Source organism: Procambarus clarkii, chromosome 52, assembly GCF_040958095.1.
Source record: "Procambarus clarkii isolate CNS0578487 chromosome 52, FALCON_Pclarkii_2.0, whole genome shotgun sequence".
Taxonomy (NCBI): domain Eukaryota; kingdom Metazoa; phylum Arthropoda; class Malacostraca; order Decapoda; family Cambaridae; genus Procambarus; species Procambarus clarkii.
The window spans coordinates 17,680,908-17,705,254 of NC_091201.1; the positions used below are offsets into that span (position 1 = coordinate 17,680,908).

Sequence of the window (24,347 nt, forward strand, 5' to 3'; positions counted from 1 at the left end):
TACACCACCACTGACCTGTTACTGTACCACACAATAACTGACCCCTGCTGTACTACACCACCACTGACCCCTGCTGTACTACACTACCACTACTGACCCCTGATGTACTACACCACCAATGACCCCTGCTGTACCACACCACCACTGACCCCTGCTGTACTAAACAATAACTGACCCCTGCTGTACTAAACAATAACTGACCCCTGCTGTACCACACAATAACTGTCCCCTGCTGTACCACGCAAAATCTGACCCCTGCTGTTCTACACCTCCACTGACCCCCTGCTGTACCACACAATAACTGACCCCTGCTGTTTCACACAATAACTGTCCCTTGCTGTACGACACCACTACTGACCCCTGCAGTACCACACCTCCTCTGACCCCTGCTTTCCCACACAATAACTGACCCCTTGCTGTACCACACCACCACTGACCCCTGTTGTACCACACCACCACTGAACCCTGCTGTAGCACACCATCAGTGATCCCTGCTCTACTACACCACCACTGACCCCTGCTGTACCACACCACCACTGACCCCTGTTGTACCACACCACCACTGAACCCTGCTGTAGCACACCATCAGTGATCCCTGCTCTACTACACCACCACTGACCCCTGCTGTAGCACACCATCAGTGATCCCTGCTCTACTACACCACCACTGACCCCTGCTGTAGCACACCATCAGTGATCCCTGCTCTACTACACCACCACTGACCCCTGCTGTACCACACCACTACTGACCCCTGCTGTACAAAACCACCTCTAACCCCTGCTGTACTAAACTCCCACTGACCCCTGGTGTACCACACAATAACTGACCTCTGCTGTACCACACCACCACTGACCCAATGCTGTACCACACAATAACTGACCCCTGCTGTGCTACACCACCACTGATCCCTGCTGTACCACACCACCACTGACCCCTGCTGGACCACACTACCACCACTGACCACTGATGTACAACACCACCACTGACCCACTGCTGTACCACACCACCACTGACCCCTCTTGTACCACACCACCACTGACCCATGCTGTACCACACAATGACTGTCCCCTGCTGTACCTCACCACCACTGACCCCTGCTGTACTACACTACCACCACTGACCCCTGATGTACTACACCACCAATGACCCCTGTTGTACCACACCACCACTGACCCCTGTTGTACCACACCATCACTGACCTCTGCTGTACCACACAATAACTGACCCCTGCTGTACCACACAGTAACTGACCCCTGCTGTACCACACAATAACTGTCCCCTGCTGTACCACACAATTTCTGACCCCTGCTGTACTACACCTCCACTGACCCCCTGCTGTACCACACAATAACTGACCCCTGCTGTACCACACCATCGCTGACCCCTGCTGTACTACACCACCACTCACCTGTTACTGAACCACACAATAACTGACCCCTGCAGTACCACACCTCCACTGACCCCTTCTGTACCACACAATAACTGTCCCTTGCTGTACTACACCACTACGTACCCCTGCAGTACCACACTTCCACTGACCCCTGCTGTACCACACAATAACTGACCTCTGCTGTACTACACCACCACTGACCCAATGCTGTACCACACAATAACTGACCCCTGCTGTACTACACCACCACTGACCCCTGCTGTACTACACTACCACCACTGACCACTGATGTACTACACCACCACTGACCTCTGCTGTTCCACATTACCACTGACCCCTGCTGGACCACACCACCACTGACCTCTGCTGTTCCACATCACCACTGACCCCTGCTGTACCACACCATCAGTGACCACTAGTTTACTACACCATCACTGACCCCCCTGCTGTACCACACTACCACTGACCCCTGCTGTACCACACCATCACTGACCAATGCTGTACAACACTACCGCCACTGACCCCTGATGTACTACACCACCACTGACCTTTGCTGTACAACACCATAACTGACCCCTGTTGTACCACACCTCCACTGACTCCTGCTGTACCACACAATAACTGACTCCTGCTCTAATACACCACTACTGACCCCTGCTGTACCACACCACCACTGAATGCTGCTGTACTACACCACCACTGACCCCTGCTGTACCACACCACTACAGACCCCTTCTGTACTACACCACCACTGATCCCTGCTGTACCACACCACCACTGATCCCTGCTGGACCACACCACCACTAACCCCTGCTGTACTACACTACCACCACTGACCACTGATGTACTGCACCACCACTGACCCCTGCTGTACCACACCACCACTGACCACTGTTGTACCACACCACCACTGACCCATGCTGTACCACACAATGACTGACCCCTGCAGTACCACACAATTACTGACCCCTGCAGTACCACACAATAACTGGCCCTTGCTGTACTACACCACCACTGACCCTTGCTGTACCACACCACCACTGACCCCTGCTGTACTACACCACCACTGACCCCTGCTCTACCTTCACTCCCACTGACCCCTGGTGTACCACAAACTAACTGACCCCTGCTGTACTACACCACCTCTGACCCCTGCTGTACTACACTCCCACTGACCCCTGATGTACCACACACTAACTGACCCCTGCTGTACTACACCTCCACTGACCCCCTGCTGTACCACACCTCCTCTGACCCCTGCTGAACCACTCAATAACTGACCCCTGCTGTAACACACCACCACTGATCCCCTGCTGTACAACACCACTACCACTGACCCCTGCTGTACCACACCATCAGTGACCCCTGCTGTACCACACCACCGCTGACCCCTGCTGTACCACACCACCGCTGACCCCTGCTGTACCACACCACCACTGACCCCTGCTGTATCCTCATCACCACTGACCACTGCTGTACCACACCACCACTGACCCCTGTTGTACCACACACTAACTGATCCATACTGTACCACATATTAACTGATCCCTGCTGTACTACACAATAACTGACCCCTGCTACACTACACCACCACCGATCCCCTGCTGTACCACACAATAACTGACCCCTGCTACACTACACCACCACCGATCCCCTGCTGTACCACACAATAACTGACCCCTGCAGTACCACACCTCCACTGACCTCTGCTGTACCACACCATCAGTGACCGCTGCTGTACCACACCACCGCTGACTCCTGCTGTACCACACCACCACTGACCCTGCTGTACCACACACTAACTGATCCATACTGTACCACATATTAACTGATCCCTGCTGTACTACACAATAACTGACCCCTGCTGTACTACACCACCACTGACCCGTTACTGTACCACACAATAACTGACCCCTGCTGTACTACACCACCACTGACCCCTGCTGTACTACACTACCACCACTGACCCCTGCTGTACCACACCACCACTGACCCCTGTTGTACCACACCATCACTGACCCCTGCTGTACCAAACAATAACTGACCCCTGCTGTACCACACAATAACTGACCCCTGCTGTACCACACAATAACTGTCCCTTGCTGTACTACACCACTACGGACCCCTGCAGTACCACACCTCCACTGACCCCTGCTGTACCACACACTAACTGTTCCTTGCTGTACTACACCACTACTGACCTCTGCTGTCCTACACCACCACTGACTTCTGCTGTACCACACCACCACTGACCAGTGTTGTACTACACTATCACTGCCCCCTGCTGTACCACACCACCACTGACCCCTGCTGTATGACACAATAACTGACCCCTGCAGTACCACACAATAACTGGCCCTTGCTGTACTACACCCCTACTGACCCTTGCTGTACCACACCACCACTGACCCCTGCTGTATGACACAATAACTGACCCCTGCTGTACCACACTCCCACTGACCCCTGGTGTACCACAAACTAACTGACCCCTGCTGTAATACACCACCTCTGACCCCTGCTGTACTACACTCCCACTGACCCCTGGTGTACCACACACTAACTGACCCCTGCTGTACTACACCTCCTCTGACCCCCTGCTTTGCCACACCTCCACTGATCCGTGCTGAACCAATCAATAACTGACCCCTGCTGTAACACACCACCACTGACCCCTGCTGTACCACACCATCAGTGACCCCTGCTGTACCACACCACCGCTGACCACTGCGGTACCACACCACCACTGACCCCGGCTGTACCCTCACCACCACTGACCACTTCTGTACCACACCACCACTGACCCCTGTTGTACCACACACTAACTGATCCATACTGTACCACATATTAACTGATCCCTGCTGTACTACACAATAACTGACCCCTGCTGCACTACACCACCACCGACCCCCTGCTGTACCACACAATAACTGACCCCTGCTGTACCACACCATCGCTTACCCCTGCTGTACTACACCACCACTGACCCCTGCAGTACCACACCTCCACTGACCCTTGGTGTACCACACCATCAGTGACCCCTGCTGTACCACACCACCGCTGACCCCTGCTGTACCACACCATCACTGACCCCTGCTGTACCCTCACCACCACTGACCACTGCTGTACCACACCACCACTGACCCCTGTTGTACCACACACTAACTGATCCATACTGTACCACATATTAACTGATCCCTGCTGTACTACACCACCACTGACCCGTTACTGTACCACACAATAACTGACCCCTGCTGTACTACACCACCACTGACCCCTGCTGTACCACACAATAACTGACCCCTGCTGTACCACACAATAACTGACCCTGGCTGAACAACACCACCACTGACACCTGCTGTACCACACCACCACTGACCCCTGCTGTACCACACAATAACAGAACCCTGCTGTACCACACAATAACTGACCCCTTCTGTACCACACCACCACTGACCCCTGCTGTACCACACAATAACTGACCCCTGCTGTACCACACAATAACAGAACCCTGCTGTACCACACAATAACTGACCCCTTCTGTACCACACCACCACTGACCCCTGCTGTACCACTCAATAACTGACCCCTGCTGTACCACACCACTACTGACCCCTTTTGTACAACACAAGAACTGATCCATACTGTACCACACAGTAACTCATCCCTGCTGTACCACACAATAACTGACCCCTGCTGTACGACACACAAACTGTCCCCTGCAGTACCACTCAATAACTGACCCCTGCTGTACTACACCACTACTACTGACCCCTGCTGTACCACACCGCCACTGACCCTTGCTGTACTAAACCACCACTGATCCCTGCTGTACCACACCACCACTGAGCCCTGTTGTACTAAACCACCACTGACCCCTGCTGTACCACACCACCTCTGACCCCTGCTGTACTACACCCCCACTGACCCCTGGTTTACCACACACTAACTGAACCCTGCGGTACTACACCTCCACTGAACCCCTGCTGTACCACACCTCCACTGACCCCTGCTGAACCACACAATAACTGATCCCAGCTGTACCACACCACCACTGACTCAAGCTGTACCCCACCATCAATGACCCCTGCTGTACCCCGTCTCACTGACCCCAGCTGTACCCCACCATCACTGACCCCTGCTGTACCACACCACTACTGACCCCTGCTGTAATACACCACCACTGACCCCCTGCTGTACCACACCACCACGGACCCCTGCTGAACCACACAATAACTGACCCCTGCTGTACCCCCACAATCACTCACCCGCGCTATACCACAACATCACTGATCCCTGCTGTACCACACCACTACTGACCCCTTCTGTACTACACCACCACTGACCCCTGCTGTACCACACAATAACTGACCTCTGCTGTACCACACCACCACTGACCCCTGTTGTACCACACCACCACTGACCCCTGCTGTACCACGCAATAACTGACCCCCTGCTGACCGCACAATAACTAACACCTGCTGTATCACACCACGACTGACCCCAGCTGTACAACACTACCACCACTGACCACTGATGTACTACACCACCACTGACCCCTGCTGTACCACACCACCACTGACCCAATTTGAACCACACAATAACTGACCCCTGCTGTACTACACCACCACTGACCCCCTGCAGTATTACACCACCACTGACCCCCTACTGTACTACACCACCACTGACCCCTTGCTGTACTACACCACCACTGACCCCTGCTGTACTTCACCACCACTGACCCCCTGCTGTATTACACCACCACTGACCCCCTGCTGTACCACACAATTACTGACCCCTGTTGAACGACACAATAACTGTCCCCTGTCCCCACACAATAACTGACCCCTGCTGTACTACACCACCACTGACCCCCTGCTGTAGTACACCACCACTGACCCCTTCTGTACCACACCACTACTGACCCCTGCTGTACTACACCACTACTGACCCCTGCTGTACTGCACCCCCACTGACCCCTGGTGTACCACACTTCCACTGACCCCTGCTGAACCACACAATAACTGACCCCTGCTCTACCACACCACCACTGACCCAAGCTGTACCCCACCATAATTGACCCCTGCTGTACCCCACCATCACTGACGCCTGCTGTACTACACCACCACTGACCCCTGCTGTACTACACTACCACCACTGACCCATGCTGTACCACACCACCACTGACCCAAGCTGTACCCCACCATAATTGACCCCTGCTGTACCCCACCATCACTGACGCCTGCTGTACTACACCACCACTGACCCCTGCTGTACTACACTACCACCACTGACCCATGCTGTACCACACCACCACTGACCAATGCTGTACAACACTACCGCCACTGACCCCTGATGTACTACACCACCACTGACCTTTGCTGTACGACACCATAACTGATTCCTGTTGTACCACACCACCACTGACCCCTGCTGTACCACACAATAACTGACCCCTGCTGTATCACACAATAACCGACCCCTGCTGTACTACACCTCCACTGACTCCTGCTGTACCACACAATAACTTACTCCTGCTCTATCACACCACCACTGACCCCTGCTATATGACACAATAACTGACCCCCTGCTGTACCACACAATAACTGACCCCTGCTGTACCACACCATCGCTTACCCCTGCTGTACCACACCATCGCTGACCCCTGCTGTACTACACCACCACTGACCCCTGCTGTACCACACAGTAACTGTTCCTTGCTGTACCACACCATCGCTGACCCCTGCTGTACCACACATCCTCTGACCCCTGCAGTACCACACCTCCACTGACCCCTGCAGTACCACACCTCCACTGACCCCTGCTGTACCACACAATAACTGTCCCTTGCTGTACTACACCACTACTGACCCCTGCAGTACCACACCTCCTCTGACCCCTTCTTTACCACACAATAACTGACCCCTTGCTGTACTACACCACCACTGACCCCTGCAGTACCACACCTCCTCTGACCCCTTCTTTACCACACAATAACTGTCCCTTGCTGTACTACACCACTACTGACCCCTGCAGTACCACACCTCCTCTGACCCCTGCTTTACCACACAATAACTGTCCCTTGCTGTACTACACCACTACTGACCCCTGCAGTACCACACCTCCTCTGACCCCTTCTTTACCACACAATAACTGACCCCTTGCTGTACTACACCACCACTGACCCCTGCAGTACCACACCTCCTCTGACCCCTTCTTTACCACACAATAACTCTCCCCTTGCGGTACTACACCACTACTGACCCCTGCAGTACCACACCTCCTCTTACCCCTGCTTTACCACACAATAACTGACCCCTTGCGGTACTACTCCACTACTGACCCCTGCAGTACCACACCACCACTGACATTACCTAACAAACATCCGCTAACGGTGAGTTTAGACATTGTTTTCTATTTTAATCATAACTCTGACTTTACTTGTTGCACTTCGTCGACCACACGCTACAGTGATCTAAATATACCCCCTTTCCCCCATAAAAGATTCTTACGTAAGACACTCAGCCTAACATTAGCTGTGCTGGTTGACTGCCAATGCCTCCCTTAACTGCTGTCTGCTGATCATTTCCTAACTGGTGCCCTTGACGACTGCCATCTATGAAAAACATTTACAATTTTATAAACGTTTATTTATTTGTATACAGAACTTTCATACTGTATCTGTTTATTATCTGTTATTTTCCCTTATCAGGTTTATTGTTTATTTAATTTTCATATCCGAACCTTTTTTACTTAATGTTGGTTAATGTTTATTTGTTGACGGTAATACCTGCATACATTTACCACTCTGGACGCACCTAACTAGTATGAACATAATCTATATAAATAAAAATGTAAATGTTCGTTTGTTCAAAATCGCTAATCTCCGAAAGTTCTTCACCGATTGTCTTGAAATTTTTACACAACTTTCGATTCGCATCCGAGCGGATTTTTATATACATACTATATAGATGTCACGTCTGTGACGGGAATAAACATGCTTTCTTTGAAAAGCTGTGTTTTACCTGTGTTCTTCATGCGAGGGAAATCTTCGAAACCTTTTTACCGATTGCTTTGAAATTTTGACACAACATTGCATTAGAATAGGCGAGTATTTTTATATACCTACTATATACATGCCTCACCTGTGACAGGAAACATGCTGTTTTTTAATATCAGTGCCATCTGTTGGACGTAGGAGCAACACGCTCTGTAATCTCTGAAAGTTCTTCACCATTTGCATTAAAATTTTGACACAACGTTCCAGTCGAAAACATGTATGTTTTTATATACCTACTATTTAAATGCCACACATGTAACAGGTAAAAAAACGCGTTTTTTTTTTTAAACAGCGCCATCTGTTGCACGTGAGAGCAACACACGCTATACAAAATATGATACTATTTCTTTTTAATGTTTCCGATTGCATTGATAATTTTTTTCATATTTTCATTTTAATTTAATTTTCATAGATTTTGATTTATTTTCATTTGATTTATTTATTTTCAGTGACATTGCATTGGAATTGAGCTGTGTTGTTTACCATATCGTTCATTTTGTGGGTATAGCTTATATGGTTCTTTTTTTCATTGTTTTACATGTCGTTTTTTTACTGTTCTTATTTCTCAGTGCAATAGGTGGTGAAACTGAGCTGTGTCGATTGATCTGCGTTTGAATTGAAATATTTCGTTAGTATTTTTTGTTTTTGTTTTGAAAACAAGAAAATGGACATCACGTTTATTTCACAGATGCAAATGTGCAACAAACAGCTATGAATCCACCGGCTACAACGTTAACTGCTGTCTTCACGTTATGTCAAAATGACGTGTTTGCGAAAACACTGCTGTATTCGGAAGTGCCTACGTATTACACATGGAATGCCAGTAGAAAACCATTTGAACGACGCAAACGAGGAGAGCGAGTCGACGGACAACCTGGCATATTCAAATAAACAACGATAGGCAGACTGCACACTGTGCATCCCAATCAGGATGAATGCTTCTTTCTTCGCATGCTGTTGGTAAATGTGCCCGGCACAACGTCTTATCAGCAACTGATATTTGTCAACGGCGTTACACATGCCACTTTCTGTAGTGCATGTCAAGCTCTGAATTTATTGGAGAACGACTGACACTGGGATGTATGCATTAATGACGCGTCCAACACATCACATCCAAATCAAATTCGTGCATTGTTTGCAATCACATTAACTGCCTGCTCTCCTTCATCTCCAACAGAGTTATGGGAGAAATATAAATCGCACATGGCTGAAGATATTATCCCTAGAATACTAAGAAAAATTCAAATATGAACATGGATTTCACAGCAGCGTTGATAATGATTGAAGATTTGTGCTTAGAAATCGCGAACAAAGTTCTAAATCAATTGGCAATGCCATCACCAAATCGATCTGCTGCTGCTTCGTTCGATGTAGAATTGCGTCGTGAACAAAATTAAAACACGAGTGATCTGTTGTCGTATGTGCAATCAAATGTTCCTAAGCTAACGCTTGAGCGAAAATGCATTTACAATCAAATAATTCAAATTGTCATTAGCGGGTTTGGAGAAATCTTAGAAGCGCCAGGAGAAACTGTAAATCCTTCCTAATTAGATTGAGTCTGGCAGCATTTCGATCCCTAAATTTTTTTTTTTATCTTTTATTTATAAAACACATAAATACAATATAAAAGCAGTTACCAAAGCACCATTACACAGTGAGTTGGCTAGCACACACATGGCTCATAAGAAAATTGAAACAATCAACACAAAACAGGTGATTAAACTACCCATCCCTCAGCACAGAAGGAAAATTACAGTACTGACGAATAAAGGCGTATGATGGGGAACATAAATGAACACAACACAAGGGGAAAGCATATATCCATCCACCTAACCATGTACAAAACCCATAAAACACTTGAAAACATTAATAGCATTTTACCCAATGAAAACATTTCCCAAAACGCCCCACTAAACAACACACCTAAGGCATACAGACCGAAAGGCCGGACACATAATGCAAAAACAAAGACCCATGACAAAAAATGCATAAAAGAAAGAAAAGCAATATACAAAAATGACAGTAATAAAGTAACAATATAAAACAGCGTAAATGAATACAAAGCAAATTACTCAGTTTTAAAGCACACAGTTCAGTTACAACACGCAACAGCCTACACAAACATATATATATATACATACACATATAGTTTTGTTTTCCTTTTCCATATAAAGTCATTAAATAAATATACATTCAAACCCTAGCAAATACAGAGCTAACTCACACCACCCAAACCTAGGACACGAATAGTATAAAGGTAACAGAAGAAATGCACAAATGAGAAGGTACTCACTCAAGGAAAACAGAACACATGATTTGTCAAAGGCCACATATGTACTATGGCAGGGCATAAGAAATCGGACCTAAGAATCCAAAATGAAACACACATTACACTCCGAACCCGGAGAGAGCATGAATAAAACCAGTAGACAAAACTAGTTAACTATATAACAAAGTCCCCTCAACCGGAAACAATGTAACAGTGGGGGGGGGGGGGGTCACAGCACCCCTTAAAATACACATATATACACACTAGTACCTGTACCACCCAGAAACTGGGAAAACAGGGAAGCACATCATAGGGACAGGTCATGTAAGGAATCCAGGAAACCATACCTCAAACAAACTCATACACACCCAAACTGTCTCAAATCATAGCACCACAAACATCCGTATGGTACCCCAGCCACAATACCATCATAGTGCTATGCAGTGATACACACACTGCCGTCCCACAAACCCATCACAAGAAGAAAGGAAGACATACGGACAACAGATCATGTCGCGCTCAAACCCTGCACACACACACACTCGCACAAATGGAGATTAATCCCACAGCTAAACATTACACATGGACAGCCTGCAAACAACCAACGTCAAAACAAAACGGAACCCAGAACACTAACAGCCGCCACCTGAAGAGTATAGTACAATAAAACCCACAAAACGAAAGCAAACTACAATCCCAGTACCCCCCCCCCCAAAAAAAAACACGTCATATACTACCCATAACGCACATAAGTATCAGTAAAATGGTCCCCCAACCCTTCCCAAGCAACCAACGTAATGCCCATCTACTGTATACCCCTCCCGCCTCCCAACCCACACACAATAAAGATAATCCGATAGAACCAAAAGCACAGTATTGCGGACCCTCCTACAAGGAGCCTGAACATCAAACATCAATAAACGTAAAGGGGAAATACGGTACACTGACCCGCAAAAACGCACAAGCGTCCTAATCAACCAATCCACCAACCTCGCCCGGCCTGGGCAAAAATAAAACACATGAAACGCAGTCTCCAGCCCCCCACAAAGGTCACACCCAGCACTATCCTTAATCCCCAACCTCAGTAGCACCTCATTAGTCGCAAGCGACTCGTGTAAATACCGGTACAGGAATTCCCTCTGCGACGGAGCTAGAAACTTCAAATGGAGCGATTCCCACACCACCATCCAATCAAAAAGAGGAAACGAGTCTTCCACAGCAGGGGCGACAAAAGGACGCAATTCCTCATACACCCTCCGACACGTAAAAAACAAGAACCCCTCCACACGACAAAGCTTCCGGAGGACATCAATCGCACAAGTATAAAAGGGAGGCGATAGAAACGCAATCTCTCTACACAAGGGTAACCTCAACAGAGAATTTACACGCATCGTACAATAATATAACCCCAGAGAGAACACACACCGTCCCCCCCCCCCAGAGCCCCTTCCTAAACGAGACAAAAAAATATCGCCAACGCCTTATAGTATACATCGAACAATCCAATCCCGCCTCGCAATTTTGGCAAACAAAGCGTAGACCTACGTATCGGACAATACCTCCCACCCCACAAGTATCGAAAAACCCCCTTATTAATGGCCAATGCAAACTGCCGACTCAACGGAAAGGTATGAGCCATGTACCAAACTTTGGACAGAACCTTGCAGTTAAGTAGCAGCCCCCTCCGAAACAAAGTCAACCTCCTCCCATACAAACATGAAATTGAACCCAAAACTCTTCTAGAGACTGCCTCCCAATTCTCCTGCAAGGACATCGCATACGTTTTACACCACCGGATGCCAAGAGTCTGAATCGAGTCCACAACCGGGAACCAAGAACCCCCCCACGAAGGCCGAGAGGCCCAGGCACCAAGCCCCATCATACAAGATTTCTCCCAACTTAGCACTGCCCCCGTCGCCCGATGAAACCGAGCCAGTACATCCTGCACCACAAGAACTGACTCCTCCGTGGAGACAAACACAGTCGTGTCGTCCGCATACCCTACAACGGGTACCAGCAAACCATTCGGGAGACGCGGCGGCACAAGAGAATGATGGGACCGCAAAGCCAGATACAGAGGTTCCTGAAACAGAATAAACAGGATCATAGAAAGGGGGCAACCCTGCCGGTCCGACCTCCCAAGGAAAAAGGGGGCACTCAATACCCCGTTAATACAAACACTACTCTTGCATCCTCTATACAGCATTCTGACCCAAGAGACAAACTGCGGCCCAATCCCAACCCTCTCCATCACCTGAAACACAAAACTCATTTCCACCCTATCAAAAGCCTTGGACCAATCTAAATTTACCATGGCCGATGGAACAACATTATCCGAAAGATAATAAATCATATCCCTCATCAAATTATTGCAGTAGACAATCGACCTACCCGGAACACCACAAAACTGCCCCGGTGAAATACACTTCCCCAAAACCAACCGAAGCCTATTCGCCAGTATCTTGGAAAGAATTTTATAATCCTAGTTCAGGAGAGACAACGGTCTCCAATTTGTGAGCAGCTGCACATCCCCAGATTTCGGCAGGAGACGAATAATACCAAAAGATTGTGACCCACTAATAACACCATGCCTCAGGCTATACCGCACCACCTCTGAGAAGTCCGACCCAATCACCCCCCATAAACACTTATAGAATTCCGCCGGCAACCCATCAGACCCAGGCGCCTTCCCATTCGCTAACCCCCAACCACCTCCCAAATCTCCCTATCCGTAAACTCTCTCAGTAATGGCACATTGTCCTCAACAGACAACACATTCTGGCAAAAACGAAGAAAATGCTCACAATCCGCCGACATACACTCTACCTTCCTATACAAACCCTCCAACTCTTCCCGAACGTAACACACCAACCCATCAGTATTAGTGAGGACCGTTCCATCCACCCTGCAAATACCAGTCATAACGGTAGAGTACCTAGGGGACTTAACCTTACACAATAAGTAGGCAGAGACTTTCTCACCCTCTACACGCTCAGACGTCAGTAGACGGATATGGATACCCTGAGCCACTTCCTCCCTCAACCCATTTATCCGTCTCTTCAGCAATACAATCTCATCATACCTATCCAAACCCCGGTCCATGAGCCCATAAAGCTGACGCAATCGAGCCTACAACAAATTCAAAAGACCATACCGTTCCGCTGTAAGACGCTTCGAGAAACGAACAAAGAAACGTTTGCACTCTACCTTACACCAGTCCCACCAATCTAGCATAGAGACAAAATCAACTTTCCGCAGCACTAGCGCTCTCCACATCACACCAAATTCCTCCACCACCAACGGGCATCTAAGCAAACCACAATTTAGCTTCCACCAACCCCTACCCAACCGCACCTGATCATTGACAACAACCCCCACCACCACCATACTATGGTCCGAAAAACAGACCGGAACAGTGGCCCAAGAGCGGACCTGACCATAAGATTTGTGCACATACACGCGATCAAGGCGAGAGCCATAATCCCTACTAACAAAGGTATAGGCCGGGACACCACCCGCCAGGAAACAGGCATCACGGAAGTGCATAGATTGCAACGTTCTAACTAAAGCAGGAGAGACAGACGCCTGAGCACGAGTGCTACAGTCCCGGACTGAGATTACACAATTAAAGGCACCACCAAAAATCATCCTTCTCGTGTCATTCCGTAAAAAATAAAGCAAACCATCCGAGAACATCTCTTCCCTCTCAGCTCGCCTATGCGTTCCTGAGGGAGCATACACATTCAGTAAGGGAAACACAGAACACATAAACGACACATGCGCCAAAATCACATTACCACAGTCATCCATTTCCGAACTCACTATCCCCATGCTCGCCCTCTTTGCCAACAAAATCATCGTGCCACCCTTTGATAACACAGGAGGGGTCAGCAACACCTCGAAATAATCCAACAACACCTCCAGTCGGTCCATACACTTAACATTATGCTCCTGAATAAATATAACATCCAACTTGTGATAGTGGGCCACCAACACAAGGTGACGTTGCTTCAAACGGCAATTCAGCCCATTAACGTTCAATGTCGCACATTTCATCCACACATCCATTGAGAAAAAATTAACAGAGAAGACCCCATTCACACAACACTACCACTACATCCCAGGGTAGCATCGCACCCAACAGAAGAGCCCTCAACCCCATTTCCCAAAACTACTGGAGTGGGAGCCACTTCGGCAAGCTTACCCAGAGAACTTTTCTGGAGCTTTACCACCAAATCTCCCCCTATCGACTCTTCCTGGACCCCTTTCACAATATCCCACCAATCCACATTCTGTGTACCACCAGGTGGTGGATCACTCCCACGAATTTTAGGGACTCCATCATCCATCACAGACACGCCCCCACCAGAAGGCGGAATATCCGAGTCGGACGGAACCATAGGATCACACCGGACAGCCGTCAGGGAAGGGGGGGTGCCGTCTTCCAACCTCCTCCGTGCATCTAGGATATTCTGAAGAGAACCTCCAAATTTCCGCCGCTTCATACTGTGCTGCCCAGCGCCAACAGGCAACAGGCAATCCGCCTCACGTCGTCCAGAACCGCGGCTAGGAGCATGTACATCCTCCATATGCACTTCTGCCACCACCTCAGTTGTTCGAGCAGCAGACCGAGCCATATCAACACCATCACTGATTACTTGCTGCGGGTTCCGATGCACACCAAACGACTCAGCATTGGAGCACCCATCCACCGATGAAACGCCCACCACTGCATCTACCACCTCACTAGAGCAGGGAGGCACCACAGCACACTCGCCTTCGGAGCTGGTCTGCACGGGCACGCACGGGCTCGTAGGGAGATCGACATTCCCACTAGACCTTTCAGGAGACGCTACAGCAGTACGGACGTCATCCTCACCAGGAGATACCACTGAAGCAGCACTCTTGGGACCCAGATTTGGGCCATCCACCACTGCATCCGGTCCCATACTAGGGGCACTGCTCAAAACTGACAGATCTTCTTGCTCGTGCAAAGGAGGAAAATCATTTTCATTGAACAGATTAACCCGGTCATCCATCCTGGTGGTGCAGGCAGCAGCCACATGCTCAACATGACCATACTTGAAACATGTCCGAGTCTGTCCCCGGTAGAAAAAGCCGACCGTATAGCCAGCAATCGAAGTGAGGAAGGCACATTCCCACGAAGGACCATTTTTGCCGTCCTGTAACCATTCATGAGTCCTTTGACGGCTCCAGACGTGTGGCTACACACACGGATAAAGTCGACACGCCCATACCTGGCAAGCGCCCGACGGAGAAGATCCTCTGACATTTCAATTGTAGCATTTTTAATCGATACGTACGTATACTCCACACTCAAATTCGCCACCCTCACAGAGCCTCGACCGTTGCTCAGCCGCACCTCCCGATCCTCATACTGTTCAATAAACTGCCTGAACAAACAATTCTCGGCAAACTTCACCACCACTCTGTCCTCGCTAATGATCTGCAAACCAACAAGATCTTCCACCTTCACTTTCATAACATGTATTGCTGATGACTCCAATGTCCACTTTACAGGTGAACGTCAGCCCTGCCGACTCCTTCCTCCGCAGTGGCGGCACGTAAGTCCCCATACTGAGACGAGTAAGTAGTCACCCCGCAGTGGCAAACGACCACTCGCCAGGGCAACCGAGAAGCGTCCAATGGAAACACCAGCAGAGAGACCTCAAGAACGTCCGACCTGGCTGGTGGTTCGACCATCGATCCCTAAATGGCATAACCTTAGCTATTGTGTCGTCCGGAATAGCTGCGACAGTGTTACCAGGTGGAAGAGTAACTGCCACTTTAGCTTAGAAATTGCCATTGAACATGTAATTCATTGAAACTCCCACGTGCAACATTGCCAAAGCATTCGGCATGGGAGAAGTATTGCAGAAATATAAACTTACTGTTTGGGATGAATGCCAAATGACCCACAAAAAATCGCTCGAGGCTCTTGATCGATCAGTGCAAGATTTGCATGGAAACATCAGACCATTTGGGAACGCATTAATATTGCTTGCAGGAGATTTCAAGCAAACATTACCTGTAGTTCCTACATCGATACCAGCAAACGAAATAAATGCTCGCCTAAAGTACTCTTCTTTGTGGCGCCACGTAAAGACGTTAAAATTAACTACAAATATGCGTGTCGAGGGAGCCGGTCGGCCGAGCGAGGGAGCCGGACGGCCGAGCGGACAGCACGCTGGACTTGTGATCCTGTGGTCCTGGGTTTGATCCCAGGCGCCAGCGAGGAACAATGGGCAGTTTCTTTGACCCTATGCCCCTGTTAACTAGCAGTAAAATAGGTATCTGGGTGTTAGTCAGCTGTCACGGGCTGCCCAAACACTTGGGCTGGACGGTAGAGTGACGGTCTCGCTCCGTGCAGGTCGGCGTTCGATCCCCGACCGTCCAAGTGGTTGGCACCATTCCTTTCCCCCGTCCTATCCGAAATCCTTATCCTGACCCCTTCCAAGTGCTATATAGTCGTAATGGCTTGGCGCTTTCCCCCTGATAATGCTCTCTCTCTCTCTGTCATGGGCTGCTTCCTGGGGGTGGAGGCCTGGTCGAGGACCGGGCCGCGGGGACACTAAAGCCCCGAAATCATCTCAAGATAACCTCAAGATAGGAAACTGCAAAACGATCCATATTCTCACAGCAATTTCTGGAAACTGGGAACGGAAACGTGCCGGTTGATCTGACCTCAGGACGAATTTCATTGCCTCATAACTTCTACAATTTAGTGAAGTCAAAAGAAGAATTTGCTGAAAAAGCATTTACCAATATTCAAACCAATTATAAGACTCACGATTGGCTGAGTGAACGAGCTATTCTTGTGGCCAAGAACAAAGACGTCTACGAACGTCTACAATATTAATCAGTCTAACATTCAAAGCGAGTCAGTCACATACAAGTCCCTCGACACTGTTGAGGAAGCAGATGAAGCGGTTAAATATCCAACAGAATTTTTTAATTCACTCGATCTGCCAGGGATACCACCACACGTACTGCAATTAAAAATCGGTGTGCCAATTATCATGTTGCGAAATATCAACCAGCCAAAACTTTGCAATGCCACACGCCTTGCAGTACAAGAAAATTAATCACCAACGTCGTAGAAGCAACACTCTTGACAGGACCTTTCAATGGTGAAGATGTCCTTATTCCTCGCATTCCTATGATTCCAAAAGATATGCCATTTCAATTTAAGAGATTGTAATTTTCAATTCGATTGGCGTTTGCAAATCACCATCAACAAAGCTCAGGAGTAAATCTTTAGAATTGTGCAGTTTATATCTATACACGGATTGCTTCTCACATGGACAATTATATGTTGCGTGTTCTAGAGTCGGCAAACCAGACAATCTCTATATCTCCACAGACAATGGAAAAACAAAAAATATTGTATTCCTACAACCATTGTGAAATTAAACATGTTAGAAACGTGCGCTTTCTTTTCTTTCTTTTCCATTGAATCTTACTAAGCCACAGCAACGCGTGGCGGGTACAGCTAGTCTTAAATAAACACTTGGAAGTTGTTTTGGCTTTAATTAAAATTATTGAATAGATAAATATCCAAAGCAAATGCACTACCTAAATATTACATAACTTATTACTGACTTTATAAATTAAAAACTGATAAATTCTCTTGACAGAAATACTATAGGTAATTATTGAGGAGTTTAGAATGTCCTGCAGAAAACTGTCATAGGAGTCGCGCCATGTGGTCAGACATGATAACTTAAACTGAAGTAGTTAACAGTCGTTAGTAATGACCGCCATTGCTCAAACATTTTCCCTCGAGTATCTCTTCAGTTCATCTTACTGAGCTCTCTCTCACTGATTTTTAGCTAAAAAAATGAAAATGGAGTATCTTTGTTACACACAATAATAATTGTCGTTCTCTCTCGAGGTTCATTCAGTAACAATCTTAATTGAACTCACGCTTTTCCGTACACGATGCCAAGTTACGTGCGTACAGACACCACATGTAGACCAGTTACCCCGGCCAACAACTCTAAATCCATAATGACCTCATTCAACAGTGACTTTTCACCCATTATCTACTCACAATTCGTCCCGAAAGGAAGAAATATTCCCGGACCTAAGGAAGGAAGTCATTATCCTTAAGAGTGAATTTCACAACAAAAAATCAATCCTAATTCACTCCCAAGAACAGGATATTGGCCAGCCATTATTGTGGTGAGAGTGTCCACCATGAAGTTGTTGTCCTTCCCGACGTGATCAGAAGCCCCTTGATTCATCCTGTAAGTCGTTAACTTATTCCACTTGATCAAGTACCTGCTACTGCAGTTGCTTCTTACCGCTGCTGTAGCATTCTCCCATTCACTTACTGTCATTACTGTTCACCATTAATGTTCACTCTTGTATGGTTCTCCACTGTTACTTGTATTCATGAAGCTTTGACAGTCACCATATTTAATTTAAAATTTTCACGGTTCTCAGCAACTTCTAGAGTTACAGAAAAAAGACAAGGACAAGGACAAGTCAGGTGATTATTGTGAAGATTACCAAATGCGGGACAACTTGCCTACATTACATACTTAGCTCCTCCTCACCTGTGGTCACGATATAGCTGATCACTAGTATTAAAAACACCTTCGAATAATAACAGAGGCACATGTCATGTGCCAGGTGAGTACGACGGGCTCGCCATACCCCGTGCTGCTTACAACTTTTTGTTCCAAGCAGCTGAATTTAAAACAATGACAACAACATAATAGGGTGCTATGCTGCCTCTTTTACCCATTCATCAGTACTTGTGTGACAAGCTTATTATCACGAATTTTTCCTGCCAACATTATTCTCTAATTCTCCAAAAGTCATCCAGGAGTATACAATTTTAGCCATTGCTGGAATAATAATAATTCTTTAGTCCTCTCCTTAATTCTGAGTGGGTAGTTTTGTTCTTGCAAAAGTGTTCTAATGTAATAAAAACACAAAAACGCGATAAAACCATTTTCATGTAATATGCAAGCCTACAGGACCACCGTTAACACACTCCAGGAGACTACGGTATTGCACCACTTGTCTGGCTTCCTTAACCCAGGAGACCACAGCAGTTATGTCCATATTCCAATATGTCCATCACAGAATAACACAGAAGTTACATTCAAGTGCTTCTTTTCCCTAGCTCAAGAGGTGACTCCCCCACGACTGAGGACGGTGATGGGGATGGGTCTGGGGACGTCGTTCTCGCTGGCCTTCGTGGTGTTTGCAGGTTTTGGCTACCTCCTCAGGTCCTGGAGACTCATCCTGCTCAGTGCCACCTCCTTACTCCTGCCCGTAATCCCGCTCTCGTTGTAAGCTTGGATTTATCAATCACTAGATTATTATTGGTTTATTATTATTATTATTAGTGGGTTATTGAACAGTAGCCCAGCTACCTGTTCCATTTGTCAGGCTTCCCATGTTACACAAGACTTTTTTAGCATTATCACTCGACAATGACGACGAATAACATCAATGAAGAACGATTGAACTCAGTTCGACAAAAAAATTCTGGAAAGCTGGTTATTGGCGATGTAAGAACTCACTTGCCTTTGAAAAAGACAAAAGGAGGCTTGACGATGGTGGTGTTTTCAGGCCAAGGTCAGGCACTGTAGAGTAGGGACATATAGTGATGTACATGAAGGTTGAAGCCTTATATACGAATTAGATATTTTTATGTCTAGTCCATTTTGGGCCAATTTCCAAATACATCATTAACTGGATTGCCTTAGGCCCAAGAAGTCTCGATCAGTTTTAATAATTTTACTTTCAGGCTGTTGTTATTGCGAGATGTTTATGGCATATTCCCAGGAAGGCATAGACTTAATCTTCGTGAGAAATTAGTTAACGAGCTGTTAAAGCAAGTCTGAATCTGGAGAATTTTTTTAAGATTTTGAATTTGTAGAAATAAGCATTAGGCAGGGGGCGGTGTAATTTTGAAAAGTTTTATAAAATTATTTAAGTTACTGCTACATAAAGGTGACATACTCGTTTATGTTGGAGTTTTCATTAAAGTAAGACGCTAGATGCATTCCATGTTGTGACTTACGGTAAGTTAGGTTAAGTTATCTGCACATCCTTTTCCCTGGATCTCTCATGAACTCAGCACAAGAAAAATTATTTCCTTTCAATTTTAGTGAACTCCTAAATAGAGTTTGTGGTGCCATCTGATGAATTGGTTGGATGAGTGTGGATATGAATTCTCACGAGATAATGTACTTATATGATAACCATTATTCGCTATTAGATAGTGCCAGAAATTAGTTTAATCCTTGATTGAATAGTGATCTTTAAATTTTAACATTATCATAAACTCCCCCCCCCCCTCTCCCCCCCCCCCCATTAGTATCTGCGTGATCCTCTCCTTGGTCACCACCCATGTGTTCCTCTCCTTGGTCACCACCCATGAGTTCCTCTCCTTGGTCACCACTCATGTGTTCCTCTCCTTGATCACCACCCATGTGTTCCTCTCCTTGGTCACCACCCATGTGTTCCTCTCCTTGGTCACCACTCATGTGTTCCTCTCCTTGGTCACCACCCATGTGTTCCTCTCCTTGATCACCACCCATGTGTTCCTCTCCTTGGTCACCACTCATGTGTTCCTCTCCTCGACCATCACCCATGTGTTCCTCTCCTTGATCATCACCCATGTGTTCCTTTCCATGATCATCACCCATGTGTTCCTCTCCTTGGTCACCACCCATGTGCTTCTCTCCTTGGTCATCACCCATGTGCTTCTCTCCTTGATCATCACCCATGTGTTCCTCTCCTTGGTCACCACCCATGTGTTCCTCTCCTTGATCATCACCCATGAGTTCCTCTCCTTGGTCATCACCCATGTGTCCCTCTCCTTGATCATCACCCATGTGTTCCTCTCCTTGATCATCACCCATGTGTTCCTCTCCTTGATCATCACCCATGAGTTCCTCTCCTCGGTAATCACCCATGTGCTTCTTTCCTCGGTCGTCACCCATGTGCTCCCCTCCTCAGTCACCATCCATGTGCTCCCCTCCTCGGTCATCTCCATGTTCTTCCCTCCTCAGTTATCACCCATGTGTTTACCAGACCACACACTAGAAAGTGAAGGGACGACGACGTTTCTGTCCGTCCTGGACCATTCTCAAGTCGATTCTCTCCATCGACTTGATAATAGTTCAGGACGGACCGAAGCGTCGTCGTCCCTTCACTTTCTGGTGTGTGATCTAGTCAACATATTTCAGTCATGTTATTGTGACTCATCGTCTGCGTCACCTATGTGTTCCTCTCCTCGGTCATCATACAAGTGCTTCCCTCCTCAGTCATCACCCATGTATTCCTCTACTCAGTCTTCACCCATGCGGTCCTCTCCTCGGTCGTCACTTATGTCCTCCTATCCTCAGTCATTACCAATGTGTTCCTTTCCTCAGTCATCAACCATGTGCTTCCTTCCTCAGGCATCAGCATGTTCTCTCCTCCTCAGTCATCACTCAAGTGCTCCTCTCATCGGTCATCACCCATGTGCTCCCCTCCTCGGTCGGTATCTATGTGCTCCTCTCCTCAATCATCACCTATGTGCTTCTCTCCCCAGTCATCACCCATGTGCTCCCCTCCTCGGTCGGTATCTATGTGCTCCTCTCCTCAATCATCACCTATGTGCTTCTCTTCCCAGTCATCATCCATGTGCTCCCCTCCTCAGTCATCACCAATGTACTCCTCTCCTCCATCATCACCCATGTGCTCCCGTCCTCGGTCATCACCCGAGTGCTCCTCTCCTCAGTCATCACCCTTGGGCTCCTCTCCTCAGTCATCACTCATGTGCTCCTCTCCTCAGTATCACCCATGTGCTCCTCTTCTCAGTATCACCCATGTGCTCCTCTCCTCAGTATCACCCATGTGCTCCTCTCCTCAGTATCACCCATGTGCTCCTCTCCTCAGTATCACCCATGTGCTCCTCTCCTCGGTCATCACTCATGTGCTCCTCTCCTCAGTATCACCCATGTGCTCCTCTCCTCAGTCATCACTCATGTGCTCCTCTCCTCAGTATCACCCATGTGCTCCTCTCCTCAGTATCACCCATGTGCTCCTCTCCTCAGTATCACCCATGTGCTCCTCTCCTCAGTATCACCCATGTGCTCCTCTCCTCAGTATCACCCATGTGCTCCTCTCCTCAGTATCACCCATGTGCTCCTCTCCTCAGTATCACCCATGTGCTCCTCTCCTCAGTCATCACTCATGTGCTCCTCTCCTCAGTATCACCCATGTGCTCCTCTCCTCAGTCATCACTCATGTGCTCCTTTCCTCAGTATCACCCATGTGCTCCTCTCCTCAGTATCACTCATGTGCTCCTCTCCTCAGTCATCACTCATGTGCTCCTCTCCTCAGTATCACCCATGTGCTCCTCTCCTCAGTCATCACTCATGTGCTCCTTTCCTCAGTATCACCCATGTGCTCCTCTCCTCAGTATCACCCATGTGCTCCTCTCCTCAGTCATCACTCATGTGCTCCTTTCCTCAGTATCTCCCATGTGCTCCTCTCCTCAGTATCACCCATGTGCTCCTCTCCTCAGTATCACCCATGTGCTCCTCTCCTCAGTATCACCCATGTGCTCCTCTCCTCAGTCATCACTCATGTGCTCCTCTCCTCGGTATCACCCATGTGCTCCTCTCCTCAGTATCACCCATGTGCTCCTCTCCTCAGTCATCACTCATGTGTTCCTCTCCTCGGTCATCACCCATGTGCTCCCGGCTGTCACGGGCTGGCCCTGTCCGTCTAGTCAAGTATTTGGCCGTGTCCCTTGGCTACAGGTCTGGCCATGTGGTTAGTTAAGCATGTTGATCTAGGGATGAATGATGGATATTTGCTTGCAAGACCAGGGAAATTCCCCCATGGACCATAAAACCATCTAGCACGAGTGACAAAGAAATATATATTTGCATATAAATAAGAACATTCAACAGGGTTAATTATTCAGGAGAAAACTCCTAATCTCTAAATATTCCCATTTAACTGTATTCTATTTGTAGGTCATATAAAAAAGTCAATTTTCTTTTACAAAATATTTACATACAATTTCCAAGTAATTCATAGTAAACCTCTGACTCCCGGTACTAGTTTCATGGGCGAATTGATATCAGCGACCCACGCCCTGCCAGCTCACTCCATGGACAGATATCTACTTCTCTCTCATTAGACAAATGGCGAAATAAACCGTTTTTACCTAAAAATATCCTTTTCGAGACAAGGATCGTAACGCCCTCCTCAGTCATCACCCATGTGTGCCCCTCCATAGTCAAAACCCATGTACTAACCTAGTTGTACTCACCTAGTTGTGCTTGGGTTGAGCTTTGGCTCTTTGATCCCCGCCTCTCAACCGTCAATCTACTACTGTACAGATTATAATAATAATAATAATAATAATAATTTTTATTTAGGTAAAGGTACATACATAAAGAGATTTTACAAAGTTTGTTGACTTTATAGATAGAGCTAGTACATACAATGCCTAAAGCCACTAATTACGCAAAGCGTTTCGGGCAGGAATTCGCCATTTCGGGCATTTCGCCATTTCGGGCGGGCGGGCAGATTCCTGAGTTTCTCGAGCTCTATCATATCTTCATTTGAGATTGTGCATGGAGTCA

General features: G+C 47.6%; 1 protein-coding gene across 1 annotated transcript in view; it reads left to right on the forward strand.

Annotated features, from left to right (window-relative positions):
- LOC123763725 (organic cation transporter protein-like) overlaps window positions 1-24,347 on the forward strand; it is a 551,940-nt gene that overhangs the window by 329,958 nt on the left and 197,635 nt on the right. The window contains exon 7 of the mRNA XM_069304407.1: window positions 19,874-20,042. Coding sequence (XP_069160508.1) covers window positions 19,874-20,042 — 169 coding nt within the window. The remainder of the gene's footprint in view (window positions 1-19,873; window positions 20,043-24,347) is intronic.